At 41.0% G+C, this 22594-nt stretch overlaps 5 protein-coding genes across 7 annotated transcripts; 3 read left to right on the plus strand and 2 right to left on the minus strand.

The window, feature by feature from the left end:
• The first annotated feature begins 679 nt into the window (after positions 1 to 679).
• LOC131313415 (uncharacterized) lies at positions 680 to 5093 on the plus strand. The gene is made up of 2 exons (XM_058341706.1): positions 680 to 1611; positions 4589 to 5093. The coding sequence occupies exons 1-2, from the start codon at positions 693 to 695 to the stop codon at positions 5065 to 5067; spliced, it is 1398 nt and encodes a 465-aa protein (XP_058197689.1). The 5' UTR covers positions 680 to 692; the 3' UTR covers positions 5068 to 5093.
• Positions 5094 to 7448: 2355 nt separating this feature from the next.
• LOC131313760 (uncharacterized) lies at positions 7449 to 8737 on the plus strand. Its single transcript, XM_058342257.1, has 3 exons — positions 7449 to 7530; positions 7921 to 8062; positions 8173 to 8737. Exons 1-3 carry the CDS (start codon positions 7502 to 7504, stop codon positions 8218 to 8220), a joined length of 219 nt encoding a protein of 72 aa, XP_058198240.1. The 5' UTR covers positions 7449 to 7501; the 3' UTR covers positions 8221 to 8737.
• Positions 8738 to 9917: 1180 nt separating this feature from the next.
• On the plus strand, positions 9918 to 11096 carry LOC131313886 (fasciclin-like arabinogalactan protein 21). The gene has a single exon (XM_058342381.1). It carries the CDS (start codon positions 9918 to 9920, stop codon positions 11094 to 11096), a length of 1179 nt encoding a protein of 392 aa, XP_058198364.1.
• A 787-nt stretch (positions 11097 to 11883) lies between these two features.
• On the minus strand, positions 11884 to 14932 carry LOC131312319 (uncharacterized). Of its 2 annotated transcripts, XM_058339995.1 has the most exons (5): positions 14407 to 14932; positions 13929 to 14064; positions 13369 to 13436; positions 13213 to 13299; positions 11884 to 12227 (listed from the first exon to the last, which is right to left on the minus strand). In XM_058339995.1, exons 1-5 carry the CDS (start codon positions 14779 to 14781, stop codon positions 12147 to 12149), a joined length of 747 nt encoding a protein of 248 aa, XP_058195978.1. In that variant the 5' UTR covers positions 14782 to 14932; the 3' UTR covers positions 11884 to 12146. The 2 variants fall into 2 exon arrangements, with proteins under 2 accessions (XP_058195978.1, XP_058195977.1); XM_058339994.1 differs by having other exon boundaries at positions 13213 to 13436; positions 14407 to 14872.
• Positions 14933 to 15975: 1043 nt separating this feature from the next.
• On the minus strand, positions 15976 to 22248 carry LOC131312318 (serine/threonine-protein kinase D6PKL1-like). Of its 2 annotated transcripts, none has more exons than XM_058339991.1 (3): positions 21843 to 22248; positions 18572 to 20538; positions 15976 to 17000 (listed from the first exon to the last, which is right to left on the minus strand). In XM_058339991.1, the coding sequence occupies exons 2-3, from the start codon at positions 20323 to 20325 to the stop codon at positions 16136 to 16138; spliced, it is 2619 nt and encodes an 872-aa protein (XP_058195974.1). In that variant the 5' UTR covers positions 20326 to 20538; positions 21843 to 22248; the 3' UTR covers positions 15976 to 16135. The 2 variants fall into 2 exon arrangements, with proteins under 2 accessions (XP_058195974.1, XP_058195976.1); XM_058339993.1 differs by having other exon boundaries at positions 18572 to 20541; positions 21843 to 22201.
• Positions 22249 to 22594: the final 346 nt, after the last annotated feature.

Genomic DNA, 22594 nt, shown 5'->3' on the forward strand with positions numbered 1-22594 from the left:
TCGGAAAGAATCGTGCAGCTCCAGAATCGGTCCGATCAACCAGACCACCGGCGAGGATCCAACCGTTGCATCTTCTGAACCATTTGCTGCAAAAGCTGTAAGCTTCAACGGTAACCCGGTGCCAGAGAAAATTGAGGAGACCGGGTACGGCGAGTGGATGGTCGTGAACAGGAGGAAAACAAAAAAGAATGGACCCACTAGTAATGGTCCACAAGGCCCAAAACGAGTGCAAGCCCAAAATGGCAAAGGACCGGCCCAAAGTGTGAGCATGAATAAAAATAAAGCATCAACAAGTTCGGGCCTACAATACAAGCCCAAGGAGAATCACAAAGACCAAGCCTCAGTCCAGCAAGGAAAAAGGGAAGCCTCACACAAACAAACATCAAATGGCAATGCTCAGAAAAAATCAGAATATCAACCAGGTTTTAGGTATGAGTTTAATCCTCTATTGAGGAAGCAGACCACCAATACTCAGGATACTGTTATGAAAGATGTGGGAGGAAGCCCACAAAAGAAAGATCAGCCCACCAAGCCCACCTATAGCCCAATTGGGGGGATGGAAATCGTCCTTGATATCCCTAACCCTAATACATCCTCAAACATTCAGCTGCCTCACACGGAGAACACAGACCAACACCCTATTCCGAAAAAGAACACACAACAAAAGAAACCACCAGATATTCTAACCTTCCATGAGTTTGCCAGGAATTCAGAGGGCGGCGGTGAGCTACCACAAGGTGAACATGTGGATCGAACTAGAGAACGAAGTTGCTCACCTAGTAAACGCAGCTTGGTGGCTCGAGGATCTGCAGTTCAAGATCAAGCTAGGCAAGATACATCCGGAAGGAATGTTCAGCCAAATGGCGACATTCAAACCGATGATCCACCAGGAATCGGCCAAGTGCAAGATCCGCAAACTCTTAGGAGTACCTGACTCTACCGAACTTGAAGATCACCTTTTCATGGCTTGTTTCAATATTCTCATCTGGAACTGTCGCGGAGCGGGGAATGGCAATTTCAAAAGAAATTTTCGAGATTTGATCCAGCAACACAAACCAGAAGTGGTGGCCCTCTTGGAAACAAAAGTCGAACTGAAGTCCATGGGTATGTTCTTCAAAAACCTTGGTCTCACAGCTTCTACACATGTTGATCCGAACGGAAGGAAAGGAGGCATTTGGATCCTCTGGGATCCCTCTAAGGTCTCCCTAAATACCACGCTAACGACACCACAAGCCATCCACACCACGGTTCGCAAGGATAACTTTGAAGATTGGATATTCTCTGCGGTCTACGGCAGCCCAAATCCTAGAATCAGAGAAATCGTGTGGGAGGAACTGGGTAGCTTAGCTGATACCAACCAAAAACCATGGCTCATTGCAGGAGATTTCAATGATACTGCTGAGGCATCTGAATCGAAAAGCAATGCCCCTGATACTAGTGCTAGTCAGAGAAGAAAATTCATGGATAATATCAATAAATGCCAACTGATAGATCTAGGATACAGGGGGGCAAAGTACACCTGGACGAATGGAAGATTAGGGTTGGCGAATGTGCAGAAAAGGCTGGACAGAGCTCTAAGCAATGAAGAATGGAGATCCCTCTTCCCGGAAGGTATGGTCCAAATTCTACCCCGCACTTACTCTGACCATGCCCCTTTATTAATCCGTGTGCTTGGTAACAACTCTAACAATTTCGTCACGAGACCTTTTCGATTTGAGGCCGCCTGGATCTTGGACCCTTCCTTCGAAAATATGGTGGATATAAATTGGAATGGAACAAACCTTTCTGATCACATTAAAAATTTTACTAAAGCAGCCAAAGATTGGAATAAAAATGTGTTTGGAAACATTTTCAGGAAAAAACGCTGGATCCAAGGTCGGATCAACGGTATCCATAAAGCGCAAGAAACTAATTTTGCTCATAATCTTCAGTTTTTGGAAAAAGACCTTATAAAAGAATTCAACGACATTCTTCTCCAAGAGGAGGCTTTGTGGTTTCAAAAATCTAGAAGTAAATGGATTACTCTGGGGGAGAAAAACACGAGATATTTTCATTTATCCACCATTATAAAAAGAAGAAGGTCCAAGATAAGCATGCTCAAAGATATGAATAATAATTGGATGGAGAACCCTGAGGCTATTAAGGACCATGTTCAAAATTATTTCATTGATCTCTTTACTGCTCCTAATAATAATCAAGGGAGTAATACTACTTACCATCCTCATCCTACCTTAGATAGGGAGGACAATGATAGACTTTGCATGCCAATCACTGATACGGAAATCTGGAGTAGTGTTAAAAGCATTCAAGCCTACAAAGCCCCAGGCCCTGATGGCATTCAGGCTTTGTTCTATCACAAATTCTGGCATATAGTTGGGCCTGAGGTCTGTAGATTTGTGCATAACTGCTTTAACTCTAGGTCCATTCCTGAGGACATGAACAAAACCTTCATAGCTTTGATTCCTAAGACTGATAACCCTAATTCAATAAAGCTTTTTAGACCCATTAGTCTTTGCAATGTGGGATACAAAATCATTACCAAAATTATTGTGGCTAGATTAAGACCTATGCTTACCAAGATAATTAGCCCTTTCCAAAGTAGCTTTATACCTGGTAGAACCACTAATGACAACATCATTATTACCCAGGAGGTTCTCCACACCCTTAAGGGAAAAAAAGGGAAGAAAGGTGAGATGATTTTTAAAATTGACTTGGAAAAAGCCTATGACAAAGTGTCTTGGAAATTCTTATTTGATACATTAAATTTCTTTAACTTTAATGCATCTTGGATCTCCATTATTATGAACTGTGTTACTAGTGTCAAAACCTCTATTCTCTGGAACGGGGAGCCCCTTCCTGAGTTTGCACCTGGTCGTGGGCTTCGACAAGGTGATCCTTTATCTCCCTACTTATTTGTTCTATGCATGGAAAGACTATCTATTCTTATCAACAGTAAGAGGGAGGAAGGGTCCTGGAAAGGGATCAAAGTATCCAAAAATTCCACACCCTTAACTCATCTCTTCTTTGCGGATGATTTGATTCTATTTGGGCTAGATAGGATCACCACTGTAAGAGCTATGATGGAGGTTCTGAATGAGTTCTGTACCTTGTCTAGACAAACTGTGAACTTGGATAAATCCAAAATATTTATCTCTCCAAATGTTGCTAGAAACAAGGCAAGGAGAATCAGTAATTTTTGTGGTATCAAACTCACTAATAACTTGGGAAAATACCTTGGAGTCCCTTTGTTCCATAAGAGGGTTAGTAAACAAGATTTCAATCACATTATTGAGAAAGTCCAAAACAGACTTACTGGATGGGTTTCAAATACTCTTATGCTATCAGGTAGACTCACTCTTGTGCAATCTGTTTCACAAACCATCCCTACTTACTCTATGCAAACCATGCACCTGCCTGCTTCTATTTGTGAAAGACTGGACAGGTTGAACAGAAATTTCCTTTGGGGCGATTCTCCTGACAAAAGGAAAATTCATCTTGTCAAATGGGATAAGGTGTGTAAAAGTAAAGAATGTGGTGGATTGGGGATAAAAAAAAGCCAGAAATCACAATATGGCTATCCTTACTAAGCTTGGCTGGAAAATTTCCAGTCAAGAAGAAGGAGGATTGTGGGCTGCCATTCTTAGAGACAAATATTTGTCTAACCATTCCGTATCATCTTGGCCAAGAAACCGGCCTGCCTCATATATTTGGAAGAGCATTGTGGACACAAAAAAGGTACTGGAACAAGGGATGAAGTGGGTAATTGGTGATGGTAAATCTGTGAACATATGGCACGACTGGTGGTGTGGGGACAAACCCTTGGCACTAGCACACCCTGGTGTGCATGTTAACTCCAATCAAAAGGTAGAAACATTAATAGTGAATGGTACTTGGGTTCTGGAGGAAATAGCTCCATATGTAGATGTTGATACCCTTGAATGTATAAATGCTATAAACATTCCTGTCTACACCCAAACTTCTGATCATACTACCTGGGTAGGATCTGGAAATGGTAATTTTACTGTTGCTGCTGCTTATGATATTGTTAACAAGGATGTTCTGGACTTGAAAGGTTGGAAATGGTTTTGGAAACTTAAAATACCAGAAAAATTCAAAACGTTTTTATGGATTATCTTTCACAATAGCCTTCCAACCAATCTTCTCCGGGCCAAAAGAGGTATTGCAACTTCGGACCTATGTCCAAGATGCAGTACTTTTTTTGAGAGCATCAATCATTTGTTTAGGGAATGTAACAAAGCTAAGGAGCTTTGGAGACACATCCCTTTTGGCCATCTATTGAGAGGGGACACGGATATACCAATACAAGATTGGATCTCTCTTAATATGAGAAGCCAAAGACTTGCAGGGCATGGTAACAATATTCCTTGGCACATCTTGTTTATTACCTCGTTATGGCAGCTTTGGAAAGATCGAAACAAAAAAAGCTTTGATAACATTGACATCCCACCGCTTACCAGTGCCAAGACTATTATTGCTTATGCCCAAGAAATTGTGGATGCTTTTAAGTCCCCTCTCACTAATGGCTTGACAAGAACTTGTCTTAATTCTTGGTCTAACCCATCTGCAGGAAATGTCAAACTGAATACGGATGGATGCTGGTATGAATCGAATGGAACAGGAGGGTTTGGAGGATTATTTAGAAATCATATGGGAGATTGGATCATGGGATACTATGGCAAGCGAAGCTTTCATTCAAGCTTGGAGGCAGAGCTATGGAGTATATACAAGGGGCTGGAAGTCATACTAGAAAGGAAGCTGGAAAATGTGAAGATTGAATCTGACTCTCTCGTAGCGGTGAACCTCACCATGGAAGGAAACCCAGGCAACCACCCCCAGAGTGTGCTGATCAATGAAATCCATGGCCTTCTGACTCAGACTAACACTACGATTGGGCATATCTATCGTTCGGCCAATCAATGCGCCGACCACCTTGCCAGGATGGGTGCGGAACGCACAGAAGAGCTCGTGTTTGTTATGGACATGCCCATCGCGATAAGGGAATTTGTAATTAGAGATAGCCTGAATATCAGGCAAGTGCTTGACTAGGTTGCGAGTTCTTGTGCTCTAGTTTTTAAAACTCTGGTTGTACTCTTATGTGGTACTCTCTTTAAGTTTTATTGAATTTTCCGCTTGACCGAAAAAAAAAAAAAGCCAGATCGATCTGTCGAAGGATGACAATTGTTTCAACATAGAAGAGTATTTTACTACAAGTAGTCAAGTTATACCCTGTCTTCTTCTTTTTCTATGACCAGATGTCTGGGTTAATTTACGCGCATCTCAACTAATTTTTGAGATTTTAGAATTAACAACCAGTGAAACCCTACAATAATCTCAAAATTTGAAATATTTGGCCTTCGTGAGATTCAAACATATATACGACCTTACAGAAGACAAACACTTATTTGGTTTTCACACCCATTTGGTCAAACTCCTTGTAATTTTGTACTTTTATATATTTGGAAATGAAGCAGCTAATTAATAAATCATTGTGGCAAACTCAAATTACCTTAGATATACATAGGAGTAACTTGAAAAGAATTGATTTATGCACTTTACTGTTTTCTATAAATACACTATAAATTTTTTCTTTCAGTACTTCAAATAGGAGTAAACAAACGGATGCTCCGTACGAAGTTTGTAAACTAAGTTTAAGGAGGCTCAATCTCACACATCCAAAAATATTTTGGACGATCCAGATTAAAAACAAACTATTACTAGTAAAGGATATTTATTACCGGAAATAGTTTCAAAACATATCTCAATCATTGATTGTCAAAACGGATGGTTAAAATTGCATAGCTCCGTGAATACTTATTCACAGCTTCTCCGTGAATAAGTTTATCTCAAACAAATAACACAAACACTACAAATTTCGGATTCATTTAAGCCCCTAAATTAAAAGTGATATATTTGTAAGAAAATGACTTGTCTCGTAAAATAAAAATAAGTATACTTAAAAAACTTAGAAGGGACCATATTAGAGGGTGGACCCATTAGCTCACGTGGGGGTGTTTGGGAGGTGCATTTTTACATTTTCTCATTCTCATTATTGCATTTTGGGTGTTTGACAACTCTATCCTGAAAACTCATTTTACAAAACCCATTCTCTGATTTACAAAAGAAGCAAAAACTGAGAATGAGCTCCGGAGCTCCTTTTCACGGTTTTGCATTTTTTCATTTTCTGTTGAATTACCAAAATACCCACTTCTCCATTTTTACAGCTTTTATCACAATAAAAGGCTAAGGGCAATTTGGTAAAAAATTATTCCATAATTCATTTTCATCATTCATCTACCAAACACTGCTACTCTGCACATATCTCTCAAACACTCTTTCATATTTCAAAACGCATTCTGATCATAATCCAAAAAGCTAAAAAGCTGAAAATAGAAAGCTAAAAAGTAGGCTCCCAAACACTCCGTAATCCCGTCGTGAGCTCAATTCTCGTTTCATTAAGATTTTAATTTTTGTACTGATCTCGATATCAAATTCGGCAATTGAAAACCTAATGAGCTTTTCAGTATAAATGAGGTTTGGCGAGAACTCGATCGCATGCGTGATTCAAGTCATAATTCAGATGATTGACTCATAAGCTTGGCAATTTTTGACTGATCTAATTGACCTAGTTTCGCATGTTAATGGAGAGCATTGGACATGAATGGCTTAGTGGACTAAACATTATTTTGTTTTGTTTGAGTTATTGCAAGCCCATCATGTAAATGGGACTAGCTAGCGAGCGAAATTTGATTTGCACCACCTGAAAAAGATTCTGAAAACAATTTAGGTTGATCAACTACAGAAATTCATTTATCATGTCTACAGATAGTTATGTAAGCAAGAATTTCATTTTCCTCATGAAAATTAGTACTTTTTTTTTTCCCTCTATAGGGCCACATTAAGAACTCGTAGCGGAGTAGCGCTAGTTGTGTGTAAGTGGGATTGTGGTATGGCTGATGATACTGGTGTTTTCCAAGAACCTTTCTGGCCAAACTAGAGGATCGTGGTTTAAGGTTTTCGTTTGGTCTCTTCTTATGTATCAGATGTCCATTTCAATGTCGAAAACGACGTGGGAGAAGCATCATATTAGTGACGTGAAGTTCCATCTTCAAACTGTTTTGTTTGAGATAGAGTACTACTTATTTTAACAAAGAACCGTTCTATTTGTCCGTGTTCTTGCTCGATCGATTTTTATGTGAGTTCTCATCCTCCATTCGAGGTTCAAGGTAGGCCTTGTCTATGCTTACAATTATAACAGTCTCGGGTTAGCGAGATGAAAAGTGCATCATGCATTAAGTGGCTCTATAAGAGTTCATTTATCCTTTGAAGGTATGCATCTTTCTCTCAATATTGGAACCATCGTCACGACTGCATGAGTTGTATCTGATTTAGCATTTTGTGAAATGTTGTCCCTCCATACGTTTACTACTCTCTGTCCCCAAAGGGACATCTGAGCTGGTCCCTGTTTCACCTCCAAACCTCTATGGCTGGGTTTTCAATTCGAGCTCTGTTGTGGGTATTTTTTTTCTCCATTCTGCTCTTTAGAAGGCTAATAAGATGAGTCATTTTTCATTAATATGGAAGTAGACCTGTCTTTCTTCGGTTTCATTCTTTCATTAGAGTACTGTAATGCACTTCCTACCCTGCCTTTTACACTGTTAATACCACGTGGAATATTGAATATTGCATCATGGTTTTGCCTGGTGACATCTAAAAGGATTACTTGCACATACTTCAGAAGATTAGAGATTTCTATTCGACAACCGAAAGAGCACTGACATTCTCTATTTTAGTTAGTTAGTAGAGAATGTGCCCTAAGCTGTCGTATACTCACAAATGTGACGTGCAAGCTGAAACCAACACACACTTTATGACTAATCTTTTTGCAACCTAATGATGCAGGATGTCGGAAACACCCTTTAGGTCAAGAGAGCTTCTCTTTGAGAAGCAAAAGTTATTCCAAAGCATCCACAAAGGGCCGTATGATAAGATCACCACCATTGCCATTCCAGCAGCTCTGGCAACTACTTCTTTGTATCTCATTGTGAGTTTATTTTGCTCAATTTTTCTTAATTTTTTTGCAGTTACTTTTTTTCTATAGAAAATTTTGATTCATCAATGACCTATTCAATTTTTTTTTTGCATTCTGTACAGGCTCGGGGAATCTATAATATGTCTCATGGGATTGGAATGAAGAAGTGATGGTGCTGAATGATGGCCCATCTGGTAGCTCAAATTTTAAAATATATGCATCTGTCCAAGTTGGACTACTTTTGTTCCCTTGGGTTCTTTCACATTTTTTTCCCCTTGATAATAGCTTAGTTGCAGACATGTAACTAGCTAGCGACAGATGTTGTCCACAACCAACTCGTTTGATTTTTCGATTACCAGTTTAGGTTCTGTTGGTGCATGATTTGATATTTGGATTTTCATAGGTCTAGTGGGCATTTTGATTTTAATTAGTCCATATCCTGGCAGCGTGAAAGATCAAACATGTACATGGCAAATAGTCTGCTGATGAGAGCCTAAATTGCTGCATATGCTTATGGCATCAGCTGTCTTCATTTCCAAGAATATAGGATGTGTTCTGATTTGAGGGGGAAAGATCATAAAATGTGGACAAGCTTGAATCCTATTTTTCATTCTTTTTCTTTTCCTTTCACAATTTTAAGATCGAAACAAGAGGATTACTAAATCCACAGCCCAATGGTTGTATTGACAGTTCTCTCCTGTGTGTGTGTTCTGCTATAGCCTAATAATAAAAGCTGTAAGTTTTTCTTCTTCCGAGTTATTGTGTGTGTTGGGCTAAGAAAGTGAAGAAGTCTGCTTGTATGTTGGAGCCAAACATGACTTTTGGGCCTGAGAGGTTTCTCATTCTCTCCTGAACTTGTGTGAAGAAGTCTGCTCATATATATATGAACGTGTAATGCCTATTGGTGATCTCTTCCAATTGTTCTGGCAAGCCAAGGATCTCATGATCTGTCAATGAGTAATAGGATGCAGAAGTAGTATTTAAAAAAGCGCGTGGATCCCATTACTTTGTGACATCGAACATTTCCGAACACATTCGTGTTTGACCTCGTACACTAAAGTCACTGTGCAACGATGTCATTGTGCACATGGGAATCATCAATCAATATATACTCAACGAAAATGTAGTGACCTTCTAAAACCCTCCAAACCTTCATTCTTAATTTTCTAAATTTTTGATTTTTTGAAATTGAGAAAAAGCCATACACAGGAGAGGGAGTGGGGTAGGAGAAAAGAATGACAAACCTTCGTCTCACTATTAACTAGCCTTGTGTCCATTCAATCGTTGAGCAGTGTGCCCATTGAATATACAATTTGACTCTCAATTTCATGTGCGATGCTACTTGGTGGAGTACCTTTTTTTTCGTCATTGAATAGATGTCTAGCTTATTCCTAAGAGGAATGGAAAAGGGATACCGCTAAACATCATACAGGTGGGGCAAGCCCAAAAGGTATCAACTACCACATTAAGTACTCGCGTCCTGGCGATAATCGAACCCTCATATTCCATGTGGAAGAGGCGAGAAAGTGTCATTAGACTACAAGCCCGTTGGCACTTACTGGAGTACCTAACACATACCAATACGTGGTGGGAAAATTATTCTCTGCAACAGAACCAACGCTCCTCTCCTCATTACCGTATATGCTAATAAGTAAAGCAAAAAAAAAAAACGGGTTCAAGGGCGCGAACGCAAATACAAAAATGAAAATTGATACAGGAGTATAACGAACTTTCAGTTATTTATGTAACCAACGCCACGCCCAGTCTCCCCCCAAACCATATCATATCAACGCCTCAACTCGTCTCTCTCTCTCTCTCCCCTCCCCACTTTCTCTCTCTACAACAGAAAACACCACACAGAAGAACCATGTCTGCTCCTCCTCTCCAACTCTCCTTCCTCCTGACCTCCATCATCATCTTCATCTTCATCTCCACCGCCACCGCCACCACTCCAATCCCACATCTTCCTCCTCCACCACCGCACTCGTCCTCTGATCTCTTCGCCCCCATCCTCGCCCAACTCGGCTTCCGTGAACTCGCCTCCGCCGCACACTCCCTCTCCACCACCACCGCCACCCCCTCGTGGCACGGCCCCGCCACCATCTTCGCCCCCACCGACTCCTCCCTCCTCACCTGCCCTTCCTGCTCCCTCCCTCTCCTTCTCCAAGAACACACCCTCCCCGGCCTCTACTCCCTCCCCTTCCTCCTCACCCTGCCCTTCGCCACCAAAATCCAAACCCTAGCCCCCTCCCCCCTCTGCCTCACCATCTCCTCCGACCACAAAAACCACCCAAAAAACCCCAAGCTATTCGTCAACGGCGTCGAAATCACCCGGCCCGACCTCTACGCCGACAGAAACGTCGTTGTCCACGGCATCCAAGGCTTCGTCTCCCACCTCTCTCCGCTCTCCTGCGTCATCGAGCGAACCACGTCGCTCTCCTTCCCTCCGGCGCCGCCCGTAGCGGAGTTCCACCTCATGGCGTCAATGCTCGACGACGCCATGCTCCGGCTCCGAATCAGCGGATTCAGTATTCTCGCCCTCGCTCTCAAAATGAAGCACTCGGAGCTCCTGGAGCTGAGGTCGATGACGTTGTTCGCAGTCAACGACGTCGGGATCTTCGCCGACGACGACGGCGGGCAGTCGTTCGTCGAGAACCTGAGGATGCACGCGGTGCCGGACATGAGGCTGGCGGCGGCGGATCTGGAGAGTTTGGCGGCGGGGACGGTGTTGCCGACGATGGAGTGGGGGGAGAGCCTGGTGGTGACGACGGCGGGCGGAGGAGGGCCGTTGGCGCCGATGAGGATCAATTACGTCAAGGTTGCGAGGCCTGATTTGGTGAGTAATTTGAAGATCGTGATTCACGGGCTGGCGGTGCCGTTCGAGCGTGTTAATCAGACGGATGCGGTGGGTTTGGCGAGGATCGGACGGTGTGGTTTTAATGGGGTGGGATCCGAGGTGGAGGGAAAGGGTGGGGTTTGTGAGAAGGTGGGCCCAGTTTCCGGGAAGGAACCGACGGTGGAGATTGAAGGGCGTCATGGGCTGTGAGATTTGAAAGCAAATTCTGTTCCCCTTTAGTAGAAAGGATTTGTATGAGAGTATCGTGAACTAATATTGACTAGTAGGAGCAATAAATAAACAAAAATGCTTCTTTCTTTGCAAAACGCTCTAATCACTTGTCTTGTTTCCATCTTACTTTTTCTTTGTTTTTTCATATATGCATTGGAAGAATTTCAAGTTTGCAATGCGAAATACGTTATCGGGAAAACTTCAAACTACGATCATAACAGTTTGGTTTTTTTTTTTTTATATCCGCAAAACACGTTTTAAGGGCTTTCATTAACATCCTTTTCCAAAACCGGTACAAGAAAAGTGGGAGGATTAACAATCCAATTACATGGAAGAGAATTTCTTAAAGCTAAAAAAGCAACTTCATGTGCCACTCTGTTTGCGGCCCTCCGAACCCACTTGGAAAGAAGACCTCCTTCCTTTGCAAAGTGCCTAAATGTCCATCACCAACGCTCTGACATCCCATGGTGGTACTAATTCCGACACACTTAGATGGATTGCATGCTGGCTATCGGACTCCACCTCCACTTCCTTGAAGCCCAAACTGATCAGCAAGCATCTCACAGGCAGCTCTAATGTAACGGTTTGTTGATTACCATGCACTTGATACTTTCCGCCAACTTGATCACAACCCAAGTTCATTGATTACGATTATAACAGTTTAACGCAAGAAGGATGCCTCGTATGATTCCTGTCATGTAAGCTTGTCGGTTAATCTTAAATTTGTAGTAATTGGCCAGCTGTACGGATGCTCATGTCATTGATCTTTATTATTGTGCAATGTCAGATCACCGTTTTCTATTGTCTTCACCAAATCGCGAGTACATGCAGATGATATAATCCTGACTTTCCGGCAAAAATTTACAATAATCAGTTTGCAACCAGCATGGCTGCAACAGGTTTAGTTGGCCAACTTCTACTTTGAACTTTTATGAGAAGTAGCAGATATAAATCCATTACTAGCAGAATCATGAATATTAGTCCATCAACATGACTACTGAATCCCATCAATCTGCTTCCTCTGAGGAGCTAAGAAACAGAAATGCGACTGTTTTCTGCTAAAATGCTGTCCAGTAGTGATTCACATGCATCTTCAAGTAAATCGAGAACCTGCCATGAGATGAGATTCCGCTGGATGAGTACTGCAAACAACATATAATCTTTGTGCATAATTAGTAGTCTAGTTCTAGCTTCTTGTGTGCCCTATATTGAAACATTGAATGGATGAAACATAGAAAGCCGAAAGTAACAAATTAAAGTCAACAGAGATAAACATTAGGGTTTAAAATGTCAAAATCGCAAAATTGCAAGGTGACAATAGAGAACCTTGAGACGGTGCGGAGTATAATTTACCGAGGAGATGAGGATAGATAAGAAGTTAAGACTTTTGGTGCCTAAGAAAATGATTTAGTTTCAGTAATATCTGATCGAAGATTGGCTATATCTGCAAGGATACGTGAGAAACAAATCCAATGAAGAGACAAAATAAACATCATCAAGAAGGCCCTAGGAGAGTTAGTAGGTAACTACACGTTAGAGTGGGGAGGCTGAGGCTGATTCGCGTTACTCTAACCCATGCAATACTAGAGAGGAACGATTCCTCAACGTACTCCAAACAACTTTTGTTTATTTTCTTTTTCTTTTTCCTTTTTTGAAACCTATGAATTTGAGAAACTGATTGAGTAGTTATGCTAGCGGTGGGCTGGTAGCAGATCCAGCAGTAGGGGCAGTGGATCGAGGAGCAAAGGTAAGGTCTTATTTCTTCTCCTATTGTTATGCTAAAGTTTTTCAAGACTCAAGAAATTTGATACTATTATAAAGTGTCGAATATCTTTAGACATGGAACCTTTACAGACACAAAAAAGAAGAAAAAGTTGAGATAACCACCTGGATGTGTTTGCACTTAGACGGGCATGACATTCAAGGGAGTACGGCAATTTTATACATCGTATGTATAATACGGAGTTCATAACACTTCCTATTGACAATATTTCGCATCCAGCTGATGGGATTGCGGAAAAGGCTCGAATCTCGATATATGGAAATAAACTAAAACTGTAGACCATATAACATTTACAATAGTGACATGCAATACCTTCTCAAAACCTTGTGGACCACCATAGTAAGGATCTGGAACTTCACTTTCATCGTGCTTTTTACAATACGAGCACATTAACCGAACCTGCATGATTGACATGTGTATGTATAAGAGTCTAGGACCCGCAAATGAAATTATACAGAAATAACCAACCTTTTTATATGCATCAGCAGGTAAGTTCTCCTTAAAATTCCATCTCTCCAGAGCTCCAAGTATATCCTCTACACAGAAAACCAACAGCCAAAAACATGAACAAACACCCAATGGAAAATTCTAAGGGACCCGACCTTTTGGTGCAACACTACAATCAATCATAAAATGTTACACATTTCATGGTGAATGTTATGATGGGGAACACCATAAAATAAGTGATTTTGAAAACGGTACGCCCTTGGAAAAATGTTATGCATCACATGGTGAAAAACGTTACACCTTGATAAATGTTGCACCATTTTATGATTTCATATTGTTATTCAATTTATGGGTTTGTTAGACATTCTGATGGTTAATAATATGTATTTTTATAGTGAAAGTCAGCTGGACTGCGTTATTCCGGGACAAGGTGGGGGCACTGTATATGAAAGATATGGATAATGCATAAGATATTGGCCTAAGAGTTTATTCAATCGAATTCAAGACCAAGAAAAAACAAAAATATCCAAATTGTTATAGAAGACCCATGAAAACATTGTATATTATTGACATCCTTCTACCTTTGTTTTGCTTGTCCATAGCAAGAATAAGATCGAAATCCCTGAAATCCGTGGGCCGAATTGGCCTTGACAACGAAGTTATCTGGATTTCACGCCTTTTTGCGGCAGCCCTCATTCTTGGATCTGCTTCATTACCCTTTTAAACAACAGCAATCAGAAGCAACCCAATGTCAAAAATTGTCATCCTTTCCCAAATGAAAATTAACAGGGCAACCCTAATTAGGATATGTGTAGTTATGTACCTCATTCTGATTCATCCTACCAGCAGAATTAATCGTGACTAAACCCTAATTACACCCTAGAAAACCCTAATGACGGGTATGCAAACAAATGAACCCTAATTAGAATATATGTAGTTATGTACCTTAGTCTAATTCATCCTACCAGCAGAATCAATCATGAATATAACCCTAATTAAAACCGAGAAAAGCCTAATGGCGGGTATGAAATAAACAAACCCCAATTAGGATAGATGTACCTCATGGTAATCAATGGTACCAGCAGAATCAATCGTGAAATTGGAGTCAAGGCCCCTTTTCTTGACTAAATCTGTGAAGACACCCTCAGCAGCTGGGCTTCTGCAGATGTTGCCGAGGCACACAAAGAGCACTGAGAAGGGTTTTGTCTCTTTCTCTGTTACTGCCTCCGTGGTTGAAGGAGTTGAAGCCATTGGAGCTGGGATTATGGTTCTTGGTCTTAGGCTGTGGCCAAGAGGAGTGTGTGAATTTTGCAGGGATGGGTGTTGATTCGGAGAAATAGGAAGAGTGAGAAATGGGAATTTTAGAGAGAGAAGAGAGTGGTGGCAGAATGGCAAATACGGGGTGGATGGCAATCTACAGTGGAGCGCTCTCATTATTTCAGTTCAGTTGCTGTGAGTTTGGAATTGGTCGTTCAGGAATCTGGGCTTTTAAATGAATGAATTGGGGTGGTAAGTTGAGTGGTTCGGTTTTTCAGTGGGCTTGTTCTGAGAAGAATGGAGTAGCACTCTAGTAGATATTCTGAATATCTACCTAGACAAATAATAGTAGAATCTACAAACTAGAAAGGTAATAAGCCCACAAAAAACCGAAAGTGGACGGGACTGGACTGAGTCGATGTTTTGGACAAGTTCTAAAAAATAAATAATTTCGATTATTGTTGTAAGTTTGAAAAGAGCTCACAAAAGATCGAAACTGGACGGGACTGGACTAAGTCCATGCTAGACCCACCCTCCGACCCGTATTAAACTTCTTTATGGGAAAATTATCATTATTACACTTTAAAAAAGCGAGTTTCCATAATAATTCATAATGGAGACGTCGGCATTACTCTTTTTATTAGATTTTTTTAGAATCTACCCGGGACAAAATGGAAGTGTACCAACTTTTACCAACTAACTTTTCAAAATAAATAATTATTAAGAGACAGTCCAAAATGAAAATATTGGTCCGTAAAATGGGACGGATGTGATAGTTTTTAACACGAATAAATTTTATTTTGTGATAGTTTTTAACACGAATTCTGGGTATAGAGCATTATTCTGGTAAATTGCTCAGGGTTCACCACATTATCTAATATTGCTACTCATGTGTTGGCCCCGTGGACGAAAGTGAGATCAAATTGGGTGCAGAGAGGGGGAGGAGGGAATAAGTATAGGGGTAAAAGAAAGGAGAGGAGAGGGAGAAAAGGAGAGGACGAGGAGGATGGCGGGGCAGCCGGCCACCGTGGCGGCGGCTGCCATGGCTGTTGTTCCCTCTTTTCTTTTCCTTTGTTTTTTTGATTTTTCTTTGATAGAAATTGGGGATGGGTGAAATGACGAGAATGCCCCACATTTTAGCGGATAGGGCTCACAGTGCTAGACTTGGAAACTTAATTGGTACAAAATTAAACCTTGGGGACCGAATGTCTCCAATTTTTACATTAGGGACGAAAATGAAACGAAACCAATACTTTGGCAAAATCCTGCATGAATAATCCCATTGATAACTAAGCTGTAATCACAGGGAAATCATAGCTTCTCATAAGAACAATGCCCCTGTGGACTAACTAGTCCCATTGTAAAGGCTCAGGACAACAATTCACTATCATTATGTCATACCCTTTAACTTGCCACAACTCCTTCAAGTTAACAATGTACACTATATGCTATATTGCTGTATTTGAGAAACAACCAAGGATGAGAAACCCTCATTTTCAAACTGAAAACCAGAGCACCAAAGTTATTCAAGCTAAAACATCTCAAACTCCAAATTCTCTCCTATACTCTTACATTCTTCTGGACACCTAGCGCTTTCCTTATTCTGCAATGGTGTTTCCGCAGCAAAATTCCCAACATCACAGATCTTGGGCATCTCTGGTGGGATTGCACACCGTATCAAAGCCCAATTAATCCCCTCGAAAAACGGATGCTGCTTGATCTCAGCTGCCCCTTTCACAGAACCCAACCTATTCGCAGGATCCTTCACCAACAACCCTCTGATCAAGCCCCTAGTATGTGAACCTACACCAGGGATAGAAGGGAACTTGAGACTACGCGATACCACATTCGACAATGTATCCTCATTTGTGGGACCCTTGAACGGTGTCCTGCCATAAACTAGTTCGTACATGAAGATTCCCAACGTCCACCAATCAACCGCACTCCCATGACCTTCTCCTTTGATGATCTCCGGGGCCAAGTACTCGTGGGTCCCTACAAAGGAATTAGACCGGGCAGTTGTGGGCTCCACTACGAGCTGCGGAAGTGGGGTCACTTGGGCGGCTAAGTCGGGCTTCAGCTTTCGGGTTTTTGCTGCAGTGGATAAAAGCCTAGGTGTGAAGCAAGGGACTTGCCATGAGGGTTGGAGGCAGAAAGGGTGTATGCAGCTCGAGTCTGTGCATGGATTTGATGATTCCCCTTTAGGCGACTCAATGACAGGTGACGACTTGAGGAGAGTAGGATTGACAACAGCACATCGTAGTGACAAGTCGAAATCTGAAAGCATGATGTGACCGTCTTCTCGGACCAAGATGTTTTCTGGTTTCAAATCTCGGTAAACGACTCCGAGCATGTGTAGATACTCTAATGCCAGGAGGACTTCAGCAACGTAAAACCTGCATAAAATTGGAGAAAACAATGCAAAACTAGGGATGAGACGATTTATGGAGGAAAGATGTGCATTAACCCCTTCTCACGAAATCAGTAAAACAAAATGAAATTATTTTACATGATCCTGGTGATGCTTAGGTACACATGCCGGACAAGAGAAAAGCACATGGTCATGGACTCACGGCAGAGTGCAGAGTTCCATGTAGGATTGATCTGCCACTAATGCCATAGAATACATAATATTGTGCATGTCATACAAAGACATCCCCCTCATGCATAAATATTACAAATAAAGTGTAAGAAGATAATTAGGCTTATTAAATTGTTATTGCACAGTTTTAAGACAATTACAGAAAATTGACTCAGGTTTCTGGAAATTACAATAATAGGAGCCAATCAGATACCACAGTACCAATAACCAAAATTCTAACCACCAACAAGACGGTTAATACTTGGTCATATGAGCAGTTTATGGTGGAATTCACCATACTCTGATTGATCCCCCCCTGTATCTTCAACCTCCCTGCCAGTTGGTTTCAGGAGATTTCCCCATCCCCTCTATCCTGTAACCAACAGGTCCACCACTTGGCTATCCACTTCAGAGTGTGCATGACCAAAACCTTTTTCCTTGAACCTCAGAGATTTGCCAAGTTTTGCAAGATTTTAAAAGGAATAAAGCTGAAGAAACCCATTCTCAGAATAAAATTTTTAAAGGCAAAAATATCATCCAACAGTGCTCAGTATTTTTTTTTTTTGTGAACAGCAATTGTTCAGTAATAATGGTACACATGTTAAGCCTATTAAAACTGTTCTCTTATATGAACCGGGAAAAGAGACCATAACGACTCACGAAAGGTATGACCATAAACATGGAGCATGGAAATAGACAAGTTCAATGCAAGATCCCACCCAAATCAAGAACCCCGAATCATTTAGGTTGCTTAGATGATCAATTGCCATAAGATTTTAAGTTATTGGGAAATGAGTCCCAATCTTAAAAGTGGAGAGAAACAAACAAACAGCGCTTATCAATCAAACAACAGGGACCAACAGAAAACAGGCAAATTTGAATCCAAGAACTCCCAAGACTACAAGTTTGCCTACCATGTTAAATCACCAGTTTTCTCAAAAGCAATAGGGTTCAACATTGTGCATAAAACTATCCAACCGTGTGTATGCGCTATTTTGGGCACATATCCGCACATTCTAATTGCAAGAAAGCACATTAATCAGTTTGAAGACGTATCTATTTGTCAGAGTCTCGTGCTTTGAAATTCAAATAGGCAAGCCCAAAATCTTTCCCGAAGTGCTAAGCTATTTTTTGACGAAGAAAAACAGAAAACAAAGAACAAAAAATGGGTCCTGATGGGTATGGAATTTTATTCAAGATCCTCTGATTGCACTTTTCCTATTATTTGGTAGAGAAAAAGTAAGATTACGAGACACCCATAAAGAAAACCTTTGACGTGTTGAAGGCATGTATTAAAGTATACAGCTCAACCCATTTAACACAATCATTTCTGAACTTGGGAAGAAAAGCAGAAATTAAGAGTGATGAGTCTCAATTTCCAAATACCTGGCTGCTTGTTCAGAGAAACTCTTGTTAGGTTGCTTCTGCCGAAGCACATGCAGATCTCCACCTGGACAATGTTCCATAACCAAGCACGTGAATCTATCTGTCGTAAAATGAGCAAATAGAGTGGGCAGAAACGGATGATCCAGTATTTGCAGTATCTCCCTTTCAGTTTGAGCCCGATGCAATTTCTTCCTGTTACCCAAAAACTCATTGTCCATAATTTTCAAAGCAAACAAGCAGTTTGTGCTAGTTAACTCAGAAAGGTAAACAGTCCCAATGTCCCCACTCCCAAGTTTCTTGAGCAGCTTGAAGTGTCTCAAACCAATGCTTCCGTGCTGCTTCTGCACATGGCGAATGGCTTCCCACCTCAAGTCTTTTGACATGTGCGGTCTATAACCACTGCGGCTGGACCCACTTAGTGTGCTCTCTTCACTATTGCTTGTACTACTGCTGTACTCACCAATGCTACTCTTTGAACTCTGAGAGAACTCCCCCTTTTCTCTTGATCTGGATTTTTCATCAGCTTTTGAAACCATATATCTAGTACTATTACCAAAACTTGAACTTAAAGCTGGTTTATCGGGACCCAAGTCCATGGCAATTGAACTAACTTCAGATCCAGCATTTGCAGAGCTTGATGTGGGAGATGACTTCTCCTTTTCTATATTTCCATAGCCTGGAGTACATTTGGGCCCCTCACAAACCATTTTGCTCGTGCTAGGACTCAAACCATGATCTACTCCACTATCACATGGAATAGAAGTAGAATCCTGCTTAGCATTCTTCTTGAGAAAGTTCTTGTTCCTGAAAACTGGCCGCATTACATGTCGACTGCTGTTAGTAGATTTGATACCATTGTTGCTAGCACTATTATCGCTGGAAAGAGAAGATGCAAAATCCAACTTCCCTTTCTGCTCCTTGTCTCGCTCTAATGATTTGACTGGAAATTCACCTGAGGTGGGAATAATCTCATCTACCACTGGCAATTTCTCCTTAGTGTGAGTGATGGATGAAGAGTGTGTCAATTTTGGCTTACCATTCCACCCTAACCTCAGCATTGAAAATTCATACCCACCATGTGTGGGCAAAGGAACAGTCTCATCCCCTGGTAGTATCTTGGTCATTTCTTCCTTCGGTGTAGATTCCTCCACCAAAAGAGTAGACGAGTGAGCATGTTGGTTCGGTAGTTCCTGCTTGGGAAATTTCCCAGATTCAGATGTCTTCTCAGAGAAATTTGATGTGCTTCCTTCTGGAACAAGGGAGATTTCCACCAAGTTACCTTTACCTGCATCAAGTGGACCGGATTCACTGGCTTCAACTACCACTGCAGTATACAACCTTTTGATAGTTCCGGCTTCTGAGGACCTTGAAGAATCTGCTTGTTTGGATAACCTCTTCATAGCAGCCATTTCGGATGCCTGGGATAAGCATAACCCTCTCAATGCCTGCTTCAAACTCACAGATTCAGAAATTCCAATTCCAGAAGCTTGAGATGAACCAGGTCTCATCGGTCTTTTCATAGCACTCTTCCATAAACTGTCTTTACCGACTTGTTCCATCAAACCCCTACTCCTACCCACTGTCCTGATGTCTATTGCTTCAAAAAGTTTGTTAATATCATCCTCTATAGAACATATTTGTCCAGGCTTCAGCTTCAGCATACGACGCTTTCCCGCATGTTCATCCAGCTTCGATTCTGAATAAAATTCTTCCATTGCTTCAACAATTTCAGAAGAACCAGCGATTTTATCCATGTTTACGGGATTCGTCTAAATACCACACATCATGGATCTGGTGCTGCTATGCTACGCTAGTCTATTTTTCACAAAGCATTTGTCAGGAAAAAGATACCCATTTGCCAAGAAATGTGCCACCTATCGTCCAAAATTGTCTGCAACCATACTATATCCAGAAATTGAAAGATGTGTGGAGATCTCCGCACTGCATCTATCATTCAGCATTCAAATCTGCTAGAATTCCCGAGTTTTCAGATGTAATCATGTTAAGAGTAATTTACTTAATACAGAGTACAAAAAGATAATTTCTCAAGACAATAATAGGAAAAAAATAGTGCTGCCACGCAAATTTTTCCACAAAGAGATATAAATTTCACACAACCTCATCTCATTTCTCTCGATTGTCAGAGGTCCTGTGACTAGGTTTGCAACTAATTAAACCTTACTAGTACATATAGTGTGAACACACTTTGCTCAGATTCAATACAATCAAGTTTCACACGGTACTTATCAAAAAGAATGCTAACACAAACACAACAAGCTAGATAAGTAACCATCAAAATTGAGACAAGGTTCTATCAAAATATTTCCCAATAACTGCCAACACCAAAAAGAGGAGAAAATAAATTTTTACTTAAACCAACCTTTCACTTCAGATGATATAAATGTACAAAAAAAATCTTCAACATATTTCAGGTACATATTAGCATCTTGATGGCACATGTAAAACCTCAATATCAACACCAAAATAAAAAAACCTAATGTTTACCTCACAAGTTCACAACAACCTAAACCAACCTTAGACTTGTTTCCCATTATATTATGGTCCCCAATCAATTCGTACTTGTTTTTAATCTTTACTTCACAACCACCTAAACCAACCTAAGACTTGTTTCCCGTTATATGATGGTCCCAAATCAATTCGTACATGTTTTCATATCTAAATCTCTCTTTCCTATGAATATATTTATTTCAGCTACACTCATTATCCTCACAAGTACTCAAAAGGAAAAGAAAAGGAAAACTAACTTTAGCTCCAAATTCGGGTATCATACAGAGTACTGGCAGTCTGGCACTAACCTAATCCATAAATCCCATCCAGCATAATTAATCCACAAATCCTCACAAACAAAAGTAAAATAAAAGAGAAAATTACTAATATCTGTTTACGGAGTAGTAAATTAGCAAGCTATTGACACCAGAAACCCGCGCTTTGTTTGGATCAGAACTCATCGAAATCGGTTGACGCCTAAAGTTGAACCAAAACTAACACTGAACACAGAAGGAAAGGAGGAAAAAAAAAACACTAAAAGTTTTATCAAATTCAAATTTCCGACACGTGTACGGAAAATCGAATCGAATAATTAGCTTCAAAAACAAACAACAAAATACGGAACAAGAGGTTCGATCAAATCCATTTCCAGTAAGAAAGAAGAAGAAAATCGATACCAGTCAAACAAGAACCTCGGCGATTCAGCACAATCAGTACAAAAAAAAAACAGAAGAGAAAAAATGCTCAGAAATGAAGAAGTTACCAGAAAACAAGACCAGAGCAACCCCAGCCACCGAGACTGTGCTCGTAAGACAGTTCAACCAAAAGGTGCGTACTGTTAAGGGTTTGATGGAACGAGAGCGTGTGAGAGAGAGAGAAAAAGGAGGAGGGGAGACTGTTTAGGGCACGGGAAAAGGAAGGTGATGTTGTTTGGGGATTGAATGGAGAGAGAGAGGGGAGGGGGGAAAGGAGTTGAAAATACAACAGTAGTAGAGCTGCAAATCACGAGAAGTATCGCTGTTCCTTTGCTCCTATGTCGTGAATTGGCGGAAAAAAGAAAGGAGAGAGAAAGAGAAGAGAGAGAGAGAGAGAGAGTTGGGGGGTTGGCGGTGGCGGTAGACACTATAGTGGACAGTGGTACATGGGATTAATTGGGCGGTTGCTATGCTGTCTCGGGGGATCTTTCAAAATTGGAACCCTTCTTCCATTCCTTCCAAGGGGACATAGACAATTAGACACAAAAAGGAAGGTGGAGGGCACACCCATGTGTCTCGAATTGGGAAGGGTGTTGTACAGTAGTGTGTAGTATCATGTTATGTATTTTTAAGCCGTCGAATCGTGTATCAAACGGTTCGGATTTTATCTCTATAATAAACGACTCTCGATTATTTATTGTTTAAATGAGATCCGAACTGTCAGATGCACAATCTGACGGCTCGAAAATATGCACCACGACTCACTGCACAACACCAACCCCACCCTAGTTTCTCCTTTGCTAGTAATTTCCAAGTCTAT

The sequence above is a fragment of the Rhododendron vialii genome, chromosome 13a (assembly GCF_030253575.1).
Source record: "Rhododendron vialii isolate Sample 1 chromosome 13a, ASM3025357v1".
NCBI lineage: Eukaryota > Viridiplantae > Streptophyta > Magnoliopsida > Ericales > Ericaceae > Rhododendron > Rhododendron vialii.